This window comes from Trachurus japonicus, unplaced genomic scaffold, assembly GCF_045865225.1.
Source record: "Trachurus japonicus isolate A0001 unplaced genomic scaffold, Traja_1.0 AP031099.1".
Classification (NCBI taxonomy): domain Eukaryota; kingdom Metazoa; phylum Chordata; class Actinopteri; order Carangiformes; family Carangidae; genus Trachurus; species Trachurus japonicus.
Genome location: NW_028221232.1, coordinates 1 through 13,753, shown reverse-complemented (window position 1 = coordinate 13,753; position 13,753 = coordinate 1). Strand labels below are relative to the sequence as shown.

At 40.0% G+C, this 13,753-nt stretch overlaps 1 protein-coding gene across 1 annotated transcript; it reads left to right on the top strand.

The window, feature by feature from the left end:
• Nucleotides 1-1,529: 1,529 nt before the first annotated feature.
• LOC146959762 (B-cell linker protein-like) lies at nucleotides 1,530-9,461 on the top strand. Its single transcript, XM_085772930.1, has 15 exons — nucleotides 1,530-1,666; nucleotides 1,790-1,857; nucleotides 1,967-2,018; nucleotides 2,136-2,240; nucleotides 3,450-3,478; nucleotides 5,227-5,263; nucleotides 5,420-5,477; nucleotides 5,651-5,681; nucleotides 6,422-6,452; nucleotides 6,543-6,648; nucleotides 6,751-6,788; nucleotides 6,902-6,945; nucleotides 7,640-7,708; nucleotides 8,493-8,651; nucleotides 8,759-9,461. Exons 1-15 carry the CDS (start codon nucleotides 1,591-1,593, stop codon nucleotides 8,873-8,875), a joined length of 1,020 nt encoding a protein of 339 aa, XP_085629056.1. The 5' UTR covers nucleotides 1,530-1,590; the 3' UTR covers nucleotides 8,876-9,461.
• The last annotated feature ends 4,292 nt before the right edge of the window (nucleotides 9,462-13,753 follow it).

The window sequence follows — 13,753 nt, the reverse complement described above, 5'->3', positions numbered from 1 at the left end:
TAATTATAATATATAATTAATTTGCAAACAACTATATTCCGCAAGCCTCTCAGTAGAAACACACTCCTCAGAGCAGACAGTAATCACTCTACACAACTTATCAAGAATATTCCCACCGGCCAATTCCTAAGACTCCGCAGAAACTGTAGTTCAGACGAAGAATTTAACATCAAAGCAGACTCTATGAGAGAGCGCTTCAGAGCGAGAGGCTATTCCCATTCGTTGATTGAAACAGCCTATCAGAGAGCATCCTGCTCCGACAGACACGCCCTCCTGGTTAAAAAACCTAAACCCGCATCACCCCCTCGCCTCTGTTTCTCCACGAATTTCAATCCCATGGCCAGTCAGATCAAAGAAACTGTTTTAAAACACTGGCATATTATTAAAAGTGATCCATCCCTTAAGAACTTTTCTGCACAGCCTCCACTCATCACTTTCAGGCGAGCACGTAACCTGAAGGACCGCCTCGTCCACTCTGACAGCCGTGTGCCGCCTCCCTCCTCCTGGCTTCCACCTCCACCTGCAGGCTTCCATCGCTGCGGCCACTGTGCTCACTGTTCCAACACATCTAACGTTAAAACATTCACACACCCACGCACAGGAAAATCTTACAAGATTAACAACTTTATTAACTGTAACAGCACTCATGTTGTTTACATGTTGAAGTGTCCGTGTGGTTTAGTTTATGTTGGACAGACAAAAAGACAACTCAAAGTCAGGATCGCTGAACACAAAAATGCCATCCGGACTAAAAACCTGACATATGCAATGGCCAGGCATTATGATCAGGCCAAACATGGTTCAGTTGCCACCCTCAAATTCTGGGGGATCGAAAAAATCATCCCACCATCGAGAGGTGGTAACATTATCAAAAAACTCCTGCAGAGAGAAGCCTTCTGGATTTTTACCCTAAACACCATGGAGCCAAATGGTCTTAACGAAGAGATGAATTTGTCTTGTTTTTTATGAATGGTGCCCTTACGTGGCTTATTGTACTATTGTTACTATTTTGTATATTTAATCATGCTCTTGATTGAAATCATGTCCCTGTATACATTGTAACTTTATTGTATTCATTACACTTATATTATTGCTGTGGTAGCCTATCACGTGAGCCGTTGTGATATGACGTGTTTCCCTGCTCTCCCAATCAGAGATGCAGGCACGGGATTTAAACCCCCCGTCCACTGAACAGCTCCGTTAGCAGCCGCACCTCAATAAATGTTTATTATTTGACCGTGTGCTCCAGCGTCCTCCCTTTGTCTCCACTGCTCGTCTCCAGCCCTGAGACGCACCGGTCCAGAGTTCGTCAAGCTGAAGCGCGGAGGATCTCCCTTTTTTAATTATAATATATTTTTTCTCTTTGGCTTTTCACTGACTTTCCTTACCAATGTTACACTGCTGTAAACAAAATACCGTAAGATGTAGACATGGCATGGGCTTCCTTCCGGTCGGTTTACCTATGGTCTCACTCGACTGAAACCACAACTGAGAACGAATGAGCTCATATTCTTAAAATACAACATGCATGCACTTTTATAGCAGTTTCATATTCACACCTTCTCGTGGCAGGACGATGAGGAGGGCGACATGTACGAGGCACCTCCATGTGAGCGTCCAGCTGTGAAAGTCCCACCGAGACAAGTGGAGGAGAATGTTTACCTGGGTAACACAACACAACACTGAGTCATTACGCGGCCAATAGGGTTAATAAATAGTTCAAAACAGATGATCAGTGAGACAATATAAGACTGAACTTTTTCCTGCTAACTGATGCAACTTTGTGCAGAGAGGACGTCCAGCCCTGCTGTTCCACAGAGGCAAGCTGCTCCTCCACCCAGGCCGGGAAAAGCTCTGGTAATAATGTGTTTGTGTGTCTCTCTGTATCTGTATCTGTCAAGAGATGTTAAGAGTGATTGAAGTGTAACCTTTGATGTCATAACAACAACATGATTTCACTATACAGAAGCCTCAGCAACGTGCAGATGCTTTCAGCTACGAAACCAACACCAGGAAACGTGAGTCATCCATCTGTATCCATCTGCAACTGCACAAGCTACATTGCATTTTTTTTAATATATATATATAAATGCCAACCCTCTTGAGTATTTTTCATACAACTTTTCCCCTCCCAGCACCTGAAATAGACAGAACTGAGAAGCCGGGGAGAAACAAGATGATGCCCCCACCGCCGGTGCGGTCTGTACCCGCTCCAGTCCCTGCACCCAACACAGAGGAAGGTACAGAAATCCCCCTCCACCATATAACACAGATTAGCCCTTTTTGATGCAGCATGCAGACTGTAAAATGACTATAGACAGAGAGAGGGAGGTATAAACGTCCCTATTTGTTTTATTAGTCATGTTCTATTTAAAGAAATGGGTCTTTGATAAAAAATCGCACCATGAAAGAATTTACATTTGCTGTTACTGGGGGGAAAAAATGACACAATGCACAGTCAACAATGTATTGTCCTCAATGTTTCCAACAGTGAATACATAAATGCAACAAGGAGTGGGTAGATAAGAAGCAGAAACAAAGAAGAGAGTGCCCCCTTCTGCCCTGCCATTGAACTGCACCTTAGTGTGTCAGCAAGCAAGCAGCTAAATATGTTGCCAAAATTGTGAAATAAAAAATAAAGAAGTTACTTATTGCACTGTCTCAGCGGGAGAGGTTATGATTTCCACATCCTCTTATGTGCGCAAGGTCAGAGGTCATGATCTGATTACCTGAAATTCTTTTTAACCCATCGGTGCAATACATGGAGACATATTTGTTTTTACAATTTCCTGAATACATTCATATCTTTCACATAAAAGAATATTAGGCTATAACTAATGGTGGAAGAAATTCTCAGTACTCACTACTCCTGCTTTTCAGAATTAACAGAAATTACAAAACTAATACTATCACAATATACAGGAAACTTCTAAAAGTAGAAGGACTTGCATCACTTTAATATTGCAGTTTGTAAAGGTGAAATCATTTTTAAATGTTTCCCATGTCTTATCTTATGCTGCCACCTATATAATATAGATAATGTGTCATAATTATCTTTTTTTCAGTTTTATTATTATTATTTAGAGTCCAGTAACTACATACAATATACATTTTAGTGAAGTCAAAGCCGCTGAACTGCGGTGGAGCAGAAACATTATGGTAGATAAAAATGGAAATACTACAAAACATGTTGTGCAAGTATCACAAACTTGTACCTAAGTGCTGTGTTTCTGTAACTGTATTTAGTTACTGACAATGTGTTATGAAAAGAGAGATGGATTTCTCCTTTAAGTAATGAATTGATTAATGACTTAATTGAATAGGTGGCTCATGGTGTGTTTGACTGTAGGCACTCTCATGTTATACTAACTTTTTTTTTGCTGAGGCCTCTCGCCACCACTAGAGGTCGCACCTCATATCACTGTGAAATTTTCCCCTCTGTGTTTCAGATGTGTATCTGGATCCAAATGAGGAACAGGTGAGTTTTTCTTCTTTTGCAGGACAGGTCGAGGGTCGAGGGACATGATGATTCATGTGCGCTCTTGTGTGTCTCTTTAGCAGAAGGGTTGCTTGCTAATTAGGGCCTTTTTTTAAGTAAAAATCAAACCATATGAGCAGGGATGATGGCCGGACAACTGTGCAGGCCATCATGGCATTCAGATGAAACCGTTTCTCACCAAGCCAAGTTGGGCCAATCAAGCCTGGATTAGTGAACAGGTCGAACTGGGCACAGGCTCAAAGGACTAACGGCTCCGAGCATCTGTGAAGTGAAGTTTTTTTTTTTTTTTTCCCCTCTCATTCTTTTTATTGCAAAATGTCAGACTCAGGTTAAAGGGATAGTTCACCCAAAATTCAAATTTCATTCATTTCATTATCTACTCACTCTCATGTCGACTAAGAGCTGTGAGAATTTTCCTCCGTGCCTTCTCTGAGTTACGGGGGGGGGGGGGCTACATACCGCTTGTCTGTAATGTCCCTCTTGTTTTGAAGCCCCAACATGAGAAATTGTTCCGAAAAAATTAAATAAGTCTATATTTTAAGCTTGTTTGTAGCTGAAGCTCCCAGTGTCTCGGTTCACTGCTCTTTCGCACTGACCGGCGGAACAATTTCTCATGTCGGGGCTTCAATACAAGAGGGACATTACAGACGAGCAGTATGGAGGTATTTGGATGTTTTTTGGTGTGTCTTTTTGGACGAAGAAAAGTGGTATCCATTCACAACCATTATATGGACAAATACTGCTGCACGGACCCCCCCCCCCCCGTAACTCAGAGAAGGCACGGAGGACTCTGAAAATTCTCACAGCTCTTAGTCGACATGAGGGTGAGTAGATAATGAGTGATATTTGAATTTTGGGTGAACTATCCCAGTAATGTGCTGATGTCCTGGTTGTGTTTTTGTTAATAATCTGCATCTGCTGGCCAAACCTAATCCAACATCTGTCTTTTTTCCCCTTCATAACTTTTGAATCAATTTTAGTCAAATCAGTAAACCTCTTCAAATAAAACCCAGCAACTTCAAGAGAATCAGATCTGGCAACTCAGGTTTTTCTTTTCTTTTTCTGTAATATTTTGTATAGTGCTTTCAATCGTGCAACCTCTCTTCATCTCCTCAGTGTGAAGTAAACACTGCAGATTACTCCTGTAAAATGTCACTGAAAGAGGCGTAAAATGCCTACAGACAGCGCTGCTTTCAGTCTGCGGATCTCGGGCCTATGTAGGAGGTGCGAGGCGAGGGGAACCTATAATGTGTCTGTACCCAGTGGCCCATTGTTTCGTAATACGCCCATAGAATGTAGATGCCTCGTTCAGCAGCCGATTATCTGCTGTTTGCCTGGGCGAGGGGAGGATTCAGAGATAAATCTGAGTGCAGCCTGAGACATGAGTTCAGTCAGAGACACTTGCACCAAGGAACTGAATTTTATAAACACACAAATGCCAAAAGCTAAATGCATAATGAAGAGGCAAGCTCATATCAGTTAACTAATGATATGAGCTGTTAAAAGGGTTTTCTATGGAGTTTTTCCTCAGTCGATGTGAGGGTCTAAGGACAGAGGATGTTGTTACGATGCCATGTAAAGCCTTTTGAGACAAACTGTAAAAATGGGCTATACAAATAAAATTGCCTTGCCTTGCCTTGCCTAATAAAAACAAGGATCAGGAATTCTTCAGATTTTACACATTGTGTTCGTACATAAATATGCTCTATACACATCTTGTGTTTCAGGAAGATAATGATGACCTGTATTTGGAGCCAACAGCAGGTAGGTTGACTCCCATTTCACAAGCACCATCTGTCTGTCTGTCTGCCAGCAACTATTTCAACATATCCACCACACACAAAGACAGCTAGGTTACATTTCCACTTGATGGAAAACATGATAATTAAGATTTGCTCTCTCTCTCTCTCTGCTCCTCAGCCTGCGCCCCGCCCCCACGTGGGCCAATGAGGCCGATGCCTCCATCTCCCATACCCATGTAAGTGAATCTCACCTTCCATTGAAGCAGCTTTCATGCTACCACCAAACCAAAACATGACAATATGCACTAAAAATTAAATAACCTGTGATAAAATTGGCTTCACAGTTCAATCAGCAGAAAAATTCAAATGTGGTTGAGGTAGTGGTACTAAACATCTGCTTTATCTGCAGGATGAAGCCTCCTGTTCCCAGAGCCAAGTCTGTGAGTGTGTGTGTCTATTCATCTCTGGACTTACTCTTATCATTTCCTTATGCTAAGCTTCGTCCTAATTTAAAGTGAAACGTGAGATAAACGCTGCATTAGAAAGTTGTCGGTTTAATTCTGTATTTCCATGATAGGACCATTTCCCATGTAGGAAGTTAAAGCAGATATCAGTGGCACGGCCGTTTCGGCTAATGCTGTGTTCAAGGCAGGCTTTTGAAACCGTAAGTTACAGCTTCAAGTCACAACTACGACTTGGTAGCGTTCCAGGTAACCCGTAGCTCGTGTTTTTACCGTCCTGTTGTCTGTGAAAGTTCCCTATAACGGCCACTCGTAACTTCCGACCCGTGAACTCGTACCAGATCGAACTGGTATGACTTCACAGGAAGGAAAAACACAAAGTACGAGTTTCCTTGAACGCACCATGAGTTAGCAGCCCCCGCCCTTGTCAGGCATCAATTGGTCCTCGTGCTACGTCACCACATTCACGCGCATCCCTTGGCTGCACACACAGCCCTTCATGCCGTTCTCTCCCCTCATTGGATAACACTTGTATCCCACAAGGAAAATTTTCTCCTCGGGTTACAGCAGAGCAGAGTGACGGAGAGACTCGTGTTTAGGCTGAAATACTTCATGTAAGTGATTGCTGACGGAAAATAGGACTATTTAGGACTTATATTAACAAAAACATTCCACTGATATCTGCTTTAAGTTAGTAACATCTCTTTCCTCTTTTTCAGAATTCACTCTTGCCTTCCTTAAATGAAACAGGTAAAAAGCAGATCTTCTTTACTCGTTAAAACTCATCAAATATCAACACAAATTTGATGATGAAGAGTGCATATTATCTTGCCTCTTTAGCTCCTTCAGTTGAAGGAAGACGGGCCACGTTTCCGACCAAACTCCCCCCTCCGACCCCGAGTGTGAAGCCTCCTCTTCCTGTGAGCCTGAAGGAAGCTAAAGCCAGGTAAGAGGCGAAACAGATGAGAGATTAACCGACTCCATTCACAAGAGCATGTATCAGATTTAAATTCAGTGTATAACTTCAGCCTTCCCGTCTTTATTCTAGCCCTCCAAATCTTCCTATGACAGGTCCTAAGCCGGGGGGTAAGCTCACTCTTTTTCATTTAAATCCTGAGGGATGATGATGATCATTTTGGGGTTGGGTTGCATAGTTTCTTCTCTTCATGTAATTCAAATATCTTCTATTTGTTTTCCAGCCTCCTATGGTGGTATGAGGCCATCCAAAGAACCAGGGAATGAGGTACAGTGTCTGTCACAGACAATCTAACATGAAGTTTTCAAAACTTCCAGTTAAAGCGTAAATACAACTGTGTTACATTATTTCATTACAGTGGCATTTATTAGCAGCAAAAAGAAGTATCAAAACCTGGCCCCAAGTGATGATATAAGGTCATATATGACATTATTTGATTAGTACTGATTCATTAATGTTAGACTTTATTGTTTATTGGTTTAAAAATGTTATTTGTTTGACATTTTAATGCAGCAGTACTAAACCTACAGACCTTTAAAGTAATGGGGTCAGTAAATGGATAGTTTCTCTGCATGAACGTTTTCTATAATCGATAATTTTAGCTCTTTGAGGTTCAAACTGTGTTTGTCAAATAAAACACACAGATATCTTCCACTATGAAGGGCCTCAAGTAGACAGTGGGTTTCTTGCTGTATTTTATGACTGTTTGATATGATGTTTAACATGCAATCTTGCAGTACTTTTAGAAGTGACATAATCGTAGTGGATTAAAAAGTTTAACATATACCTTTTAAATGTGGCGAAGTATAGAAGTATAGAGGAGAGTGAATACAAACACCTCAGAACTGTACTTGCACTTGAATATTTATATTTGAAAACATGTATTTAGTTACTTTCCACCACTGTTAAATATGGGATTAAATCTCTGTAACTGATACACTTCCTGTCTGTCATCTCCCAGAGTAAAGAGTGGTTTGCTGGAGACTGCAACAGAAAGACAGCTGATGATCTCCTACAGAGGGTCAACAAGGTAAAGTCTGATGTTTTCCTTCATGGTGAATAAGCAGATAATGATGGGAGGAGGAGGAGAAGGGGGGGGGGGGTTGTTTTCAAGTGCAATTACTTTTTTATTTACATGCAGATACAAATGCTTAAGGCCAGGGTGCTGCACGGGCCGTGAAGAAACTTGTTTGTGTTTGTGCATGTTCTCACTGACACTTGAACTCTAAAACTCAAACAAAAGCCAAACTTGCGTCAGACGCCTTCAGGGCCTCCACGACTGATCTGTTTTTCCCATTTTCCTTTCCTGCACTCTGCACGATAGGTTCAAGAGTCTTTTTATAACCTCACCAATCATTCTTTTTTTATTTTTTTATCATTACTTATTACCATAGCTGGTAATTTTTTATTTTTTGTAACTGCGAATTACCATTGTTGGTATTACGTCTGCCACTGTTGCAACTCTTAACGTTTTATTTTTACTATTTCCATATTTATTTATTATTATCATTAGGCTACTATATGCATAATCATGCTGCTATGAGCACTTTGCACTTTGCCTACCTCATACATGTTTCTGTATTGTCTAAGTGTTGTCTATTGTCTAATTGTGTCATTCTATGTATCACCTTTGTATAGTAGCTTGTGGTCTGTGTTTTCTGTGTATTTTTTCATTTTTTATGTTATGTGTAGGGACTACAGATGGAATATTAATGTAATTGAACACTGTCCCTTAATAAACTAATAACCTAAACTAAACTTACTCTCATTAGTTTCACTCAGATTGTCCTCTAATTTGTCCTCATGTGTTGTAGGACGGCGCCTTCCTCATCCGAAACAGCTCGACTCAGACCTCGCGCCAGCCGTACACCCTCGTCGTCTTCTACCAGCAGAAGGTGTACAATATTCCCATCCGCTTCCTGCTGGAGACACATGGCTACGCTCTGGGAAAAGAGGGAAAGAAGAACGAAGAGGTGAGGGTGGGATGGGGGTTTCATCAAGAACAGGATTATGTTATGTTATGTTTGTCAGTTATTTGGTTTGGTAACCTCTCTCCCCTTTTTCTCTCCCTCTTTCTCAGGTTTTCGCCAGTCTCGACGAGATGATTTCTCACCACAGACACAATCAGCTGCTTTTGATTGACAGCAAGAGCCAAGCGAAGCACACAACGTATTTAACCAAGGCTGCACGTCCTTAAGAAATACACTACTTCAGTCTCTTATATATTGTGTTCATATGGGATAATTGCAATTTTTTTGAACATTTCTTGCATGAAAACACTGCAGACACATTTTTTTCCCCCACTTTTAAAAATTGAAATAGACAAAGCAAACGGTTATTGCGATGAAATATTGGCGAAGACGACGTAAATCCCACAAACTGTTGCTCCACCACACTGAGTGAGCAGTCAGATGACAACACATAAAAGCTCAGAGATCATCAAGTTCTCTCATTTGATGTTTGTCAGTTTTGCACCATGACTCATGATTTTTTTAGAAAGAATTGCACAAGGTTTACGGTTCTCTAGTGAAAAGGACACAGTCACTAGATTAGTAGATGTCAAACAACAAAGAGTTTTCCCAATTTGCATCTAGACAATGCACCAAAATGTCAGTCATGTTATTTTAATCGTGAGTCCAGGTTTGGTGTGTAGCCTATTTTCTCCCTATAGCTTAGTTTTGAGTTTGATACACTTTCATTTTTAAGAGACTGGTATAATGCTCCACATGTCTATTTTGGTGTGATATTGTAATATAGACGATTCAGTAAAAATGTATCTGCTTTACATTGTTTTTTTTTATCTTATTTTATTTCTCGCTATGAGAAGACCTGGACCCATGAACCCTGTGAGTAAACTTGTTACGTTGTCCTCAATACAGAGAGCTGAGGGTTTGTGGCTTTAACCGAGACACTGGTGGATGTGTACGTGCATACGAGTGTGTGTGTATGTGTGTGTATGTGTGTGTGAGCTGTTTCCCAGTGGCCGCTGACCGGTGGTTACATCTGCTTCCTGTCAGGGTGACACCACCTCCTCTGTGGCCAAACCATAAATCATGTGCCAGGACACTACAGTACAAACTGAGAATGATATAGGTGTGTGTGCAAAAAACAAATAATCATCAACATTATCCACTCGCGTTACAAGCAAATCTATCATTTTGAGAAATGTGACTTCTCTTTTCACAGGGATATATCAGCTTGTATAGGGACAAAAAACAGTTCAACTTGAAATCATCTGCAATAATGATTTATGTACTGAATGAACTGAATCCAACCTTTAATTAAAATAAAGGTGTGAAATTGTGGCTGTAATGTACCTGAAATTGCACATAAAGAGAGCATGACACAATTTCAGCTTCAGCTTAGCACCTCTGACAATGTCACATTATTATGTCCTTTTTGTTTTTTATGCATATCTTTTTTTTTTCAGAAGTAATAACACCCGTCTAAGTTGTCCGATCAAATTACATGATAGCCTCCGGTGCAGGGCTGAAACTGCAGCGGCTCGTGCAAACTGCTGCATTTGCATAGGCTGGTGGTGTAAATGAGTGTGCTACAGTAGCTACACGACTTCCTGGAGCCATGCAGTGTAATTTAGCAGGTGGGTGTGGGGGCATCTGCGTGATTACTGCTGGGATGACAAAGCGATATGTTCTCAGGACCCCGACTCCCAACATCACCGTGTGATTTGCAACAAACAGCACAACAATCCAGACCTGGTAGAGTCTCTTTACAGTGACATCGACCCGATTCGACTTTGAGCTATAGAGATTTAATTTCATTTTGTTTTGTACCTTTTATATACTTTTACTTGGAGACAGTGGTGGACAGTAATGGAGTACATTTACTTGAGTACTGTACTTAATACTGTACTTACATATCCAGAGGAGTTGTACTTTACTTGAGTATTAGATTCCTTTGGTACTTATTACTCTTACTTGAATACATTTCCAAGACAAATATTTTTACTTTTACTCAAGTTAATTTCTAGGAAGACTGAAAAGTACTCGTTACTTTCAGGTCTGCTCTTTTGTTTTTTTCTAAAATACTATTGGACACAAGCTGTGTTTGTCAAAGAAGGAAACCCTGACCCCTAAAAGCAGCACATCAGTGCAGCTGGTTTCAAAGAGTTAATTCTCAGAAACAAGAGTTAAAAGCTCCTTAAATTCATTTAGAAAAAATTCTAGTAATTCATTGATGTGAAAAATAAGAAATTTACTCTTACTTTTACTTAAAGCAGAAGTAAGTGATATATTTGTGTTAATATAAGTCTTAAATACACTGTAAGAAAAAGCTGTGAATTTACAGCAGAATTCCAACAGTATTAACCTGTTATTTTTAAATACATCATTCTACTGTTAAAATAAACAAAAACTGTTAAATTTAGGTAATTTACTGTTCTTTTAACGGAACTATACTGTTTTCCTAATATACAGCACTTAACCGCTAATCTTTCATCTAAACCATCTAAGTCACGGTATCATGTTGTATTTTTTGCATTGTGGGAAATTTAAACCGAAACTACAAATGTGAAGCCGCATCTGTTCCTCTCTTTGTCGACCCTTCATCCACCCCCATCTAGCAAATTATTTGGTGAGTAGCAGTTTTATTTCATTTGTAAATTGGTACAAAGTAAATTGGCAGTGTTTTCAGTTTGTTTTCGTCAGCCTATTGCAAATGTGCATGTCATGACAGAATGATTCGGTAGCTAGCTAAATTTTCACAGATGATAGATGAAGTGAATTCATGAAGCATTCATATAATGCCTTAATGGTGTAACACACCACAACATAAGAGGTCTGTTCATTCTGAGGTATTCCAGATTTTAAATTTTAGCTCAGAAATTTAGTGCTTTAGTACTTTTTCTAGTCAGTATAAGACCACTGTTGTTGCTGTTGTTGTTACCATGTTTGCCATTAATTAATGAATCTATGGGGGCTCATGATCCATAAGATGTTTGCTGAGTTCTTTGAGCATCATTTACGGTACAGTTTTTGACATATTTCTTTGACATTACACATAGGCCTACTGAAGACTATTTGCTGCTGCGCTACTGATCACAGTAAGTATTTGTGAGTTGTTGTTCATATTGCACGGTGCTTTCTGTTTGTTGAATCATGGTCAAGTTTGCAATAATCTTTTCTTTGTCAGGTATATGCACCTCAGTTGCCTATGTGGGGTACATGAAAAGTCACAGCAATATTAGACCTGTAGTGTTGTCTGCCTGATTGCAAACTGCAAAAATGTGCAGGTGAAAGCAGTGAGCACATCTTAATTTACCAGGGCAATTCTTGGTCAAGTTTCAGGTAAACAACAGGAAACTTCAGCGCTGGATGGTCATCGAGGGCCATGTCGTATGTGAGGGAATCCAACCCACCTTATTTTCCACCTTCTATCTTCAATCAGGAAGATGCCTCCTGTGCCCTTGAATTCACCCAAAACGTCAGGTATTTTCACTAACATGTGTTTTTTTCATCTTTTCAATAGCATGCTATTCTAAATTAACATTTGCTGCTTTTTATTGTGTTGTTAATGAATATGTGCAATGATTTTCCCACTGTCTGATGAGACACTATTAATTGCAGGTGCTTCATAAACCCTGAGAGGCACCAAAGGCTGGATGGGGCACCAGCACCACAAGCAAAAGGATGACAGCAGTCAAACCACATGTACTGTATCCACATGCTGAAAGACTCATGGAATTTCAGCAGGACTTCATTTAGGTGAGATTATTCAATCCCATAACACACAGAGACCATCTTGTCTCATTGCTTTAATTCTTTCTCCCTCTCAATCTCACCCTCTTTCTCTCTCCTTTACAGAGTTGAAAGTCCCTTGCTGTTATTCTTGCCAAGTTATTTGTGTCTGTTTCTGAACAAACAACTGTTTGAATGTTTCATTCTGGCATATTTTTGACTGTCTGAGGTCAGGACTTTGGATATTTTTTTCTGGACTTGTGGCTTTTCTTTGATTTTTATGTTCATAGACCACATTACAATAGCAGATTACAAGAGGATACAAAGGGCAGACACATCTGAGAGCTTTGTAAATGTATGACTTATCTATTGCTCAATTGTCTGTAACGTCTTTTTTTAAAGAAGGTGTCTGAATGTGGAGATTCTAAATAAAAGTCAAAGTGTATTAAGAAGCTGTGCTTTTTTCATATTGCAATTACATGCTGCTCTGTTTCTATTTTGTTGTAGTTTGTAGATTTTGTGAAGACTGATAATGTATTTTTAAACAAATCAGTTAACTGTAAAGTATTGTTAAAGTAATCTTAAAAAACAGTACACAGTGTAATTTTCAAATACAGTAAAAAGCTGTAAATTTCCATGACAGTAAAAAACTGTAAATTTTACAGTATCATAATGGTAACCCAGCTGCCAGTTGTTTACTGTTTTTATAATAAAAAAACAGTCCCATACTGTTTTCTTCATTAACAGTAAAAAGCTGTAAATTTCCATGACAGTAAAAAACTGTAAATTTTACAGTATCATAATGGTAACCCAGCTGCCAGTTCTTTACTGTTATTTTACAGGAAAATTCTTAACAGTGTAGTTATATCTTCCGACAGCAATCACTTACATAGAGTGTTTGGACTGAAACACGGGTCTGTCAGTCCCTCTGCTCTGCTCTGAGCCGAGGAGAAAACATTTATCGTATCCTACAGTTTTTATCCAATGAGGAGAGAGAACGGCATGCAGGGCTGTGTGTGCAGCCAAGGGACGCCGTGAATGTGGTGACGTAGGGACGAGGACTGTTATGGTGCGTTCAAGGAAACTCGTATTTTTCCGACCGTGAAGTCGTACCAGTTCGATCTGGTACGAGTTCACGGGTCAGAAGTTACGAGTGGCCGTTATAGTGACTTTCACTGGTAAAACAGGTCGGAAAAACACGAGTGGGTTGCCTGGAACGCTACAAAGTCGTAAGTTGTGACTTGAAGCTGTAATTTACGATTTCAAAAGCCTGCCTGGAACGCAGCATTAGCGAAAACGACCGGACCACTTACTTCTGCTTTAAAGTAAATTAAATGCATGTACTTTTGGATACTTAAGTACCTTTAAAAGCAAGTACT

Bases quoted from the DNA above. Each gene is read 5' to 3' on its own strand.
- LOC146959762 (XM_085772930.1), top strand. From the start codon at position 1,591: ATGTACGAGGCACCTCCATGTGAGCGTCCAGCTGTGAAAGTCCCACCG. The intron at 1,858-1,966 runs GTAATAATGTGT...TTCACTATACAG, and splicing joins CCAGGCCGGGAAAAGCTCTG to AAGCCTCAGCAACGTGCAGA. The intron at 8,652-8,758 runs GTGAGGGTGGGA...CCTCTTTCTCAG, and splicing joins AGGGAAAGAAGAACGAAGAG to GTTTTCGCCAGTCTCGACGA.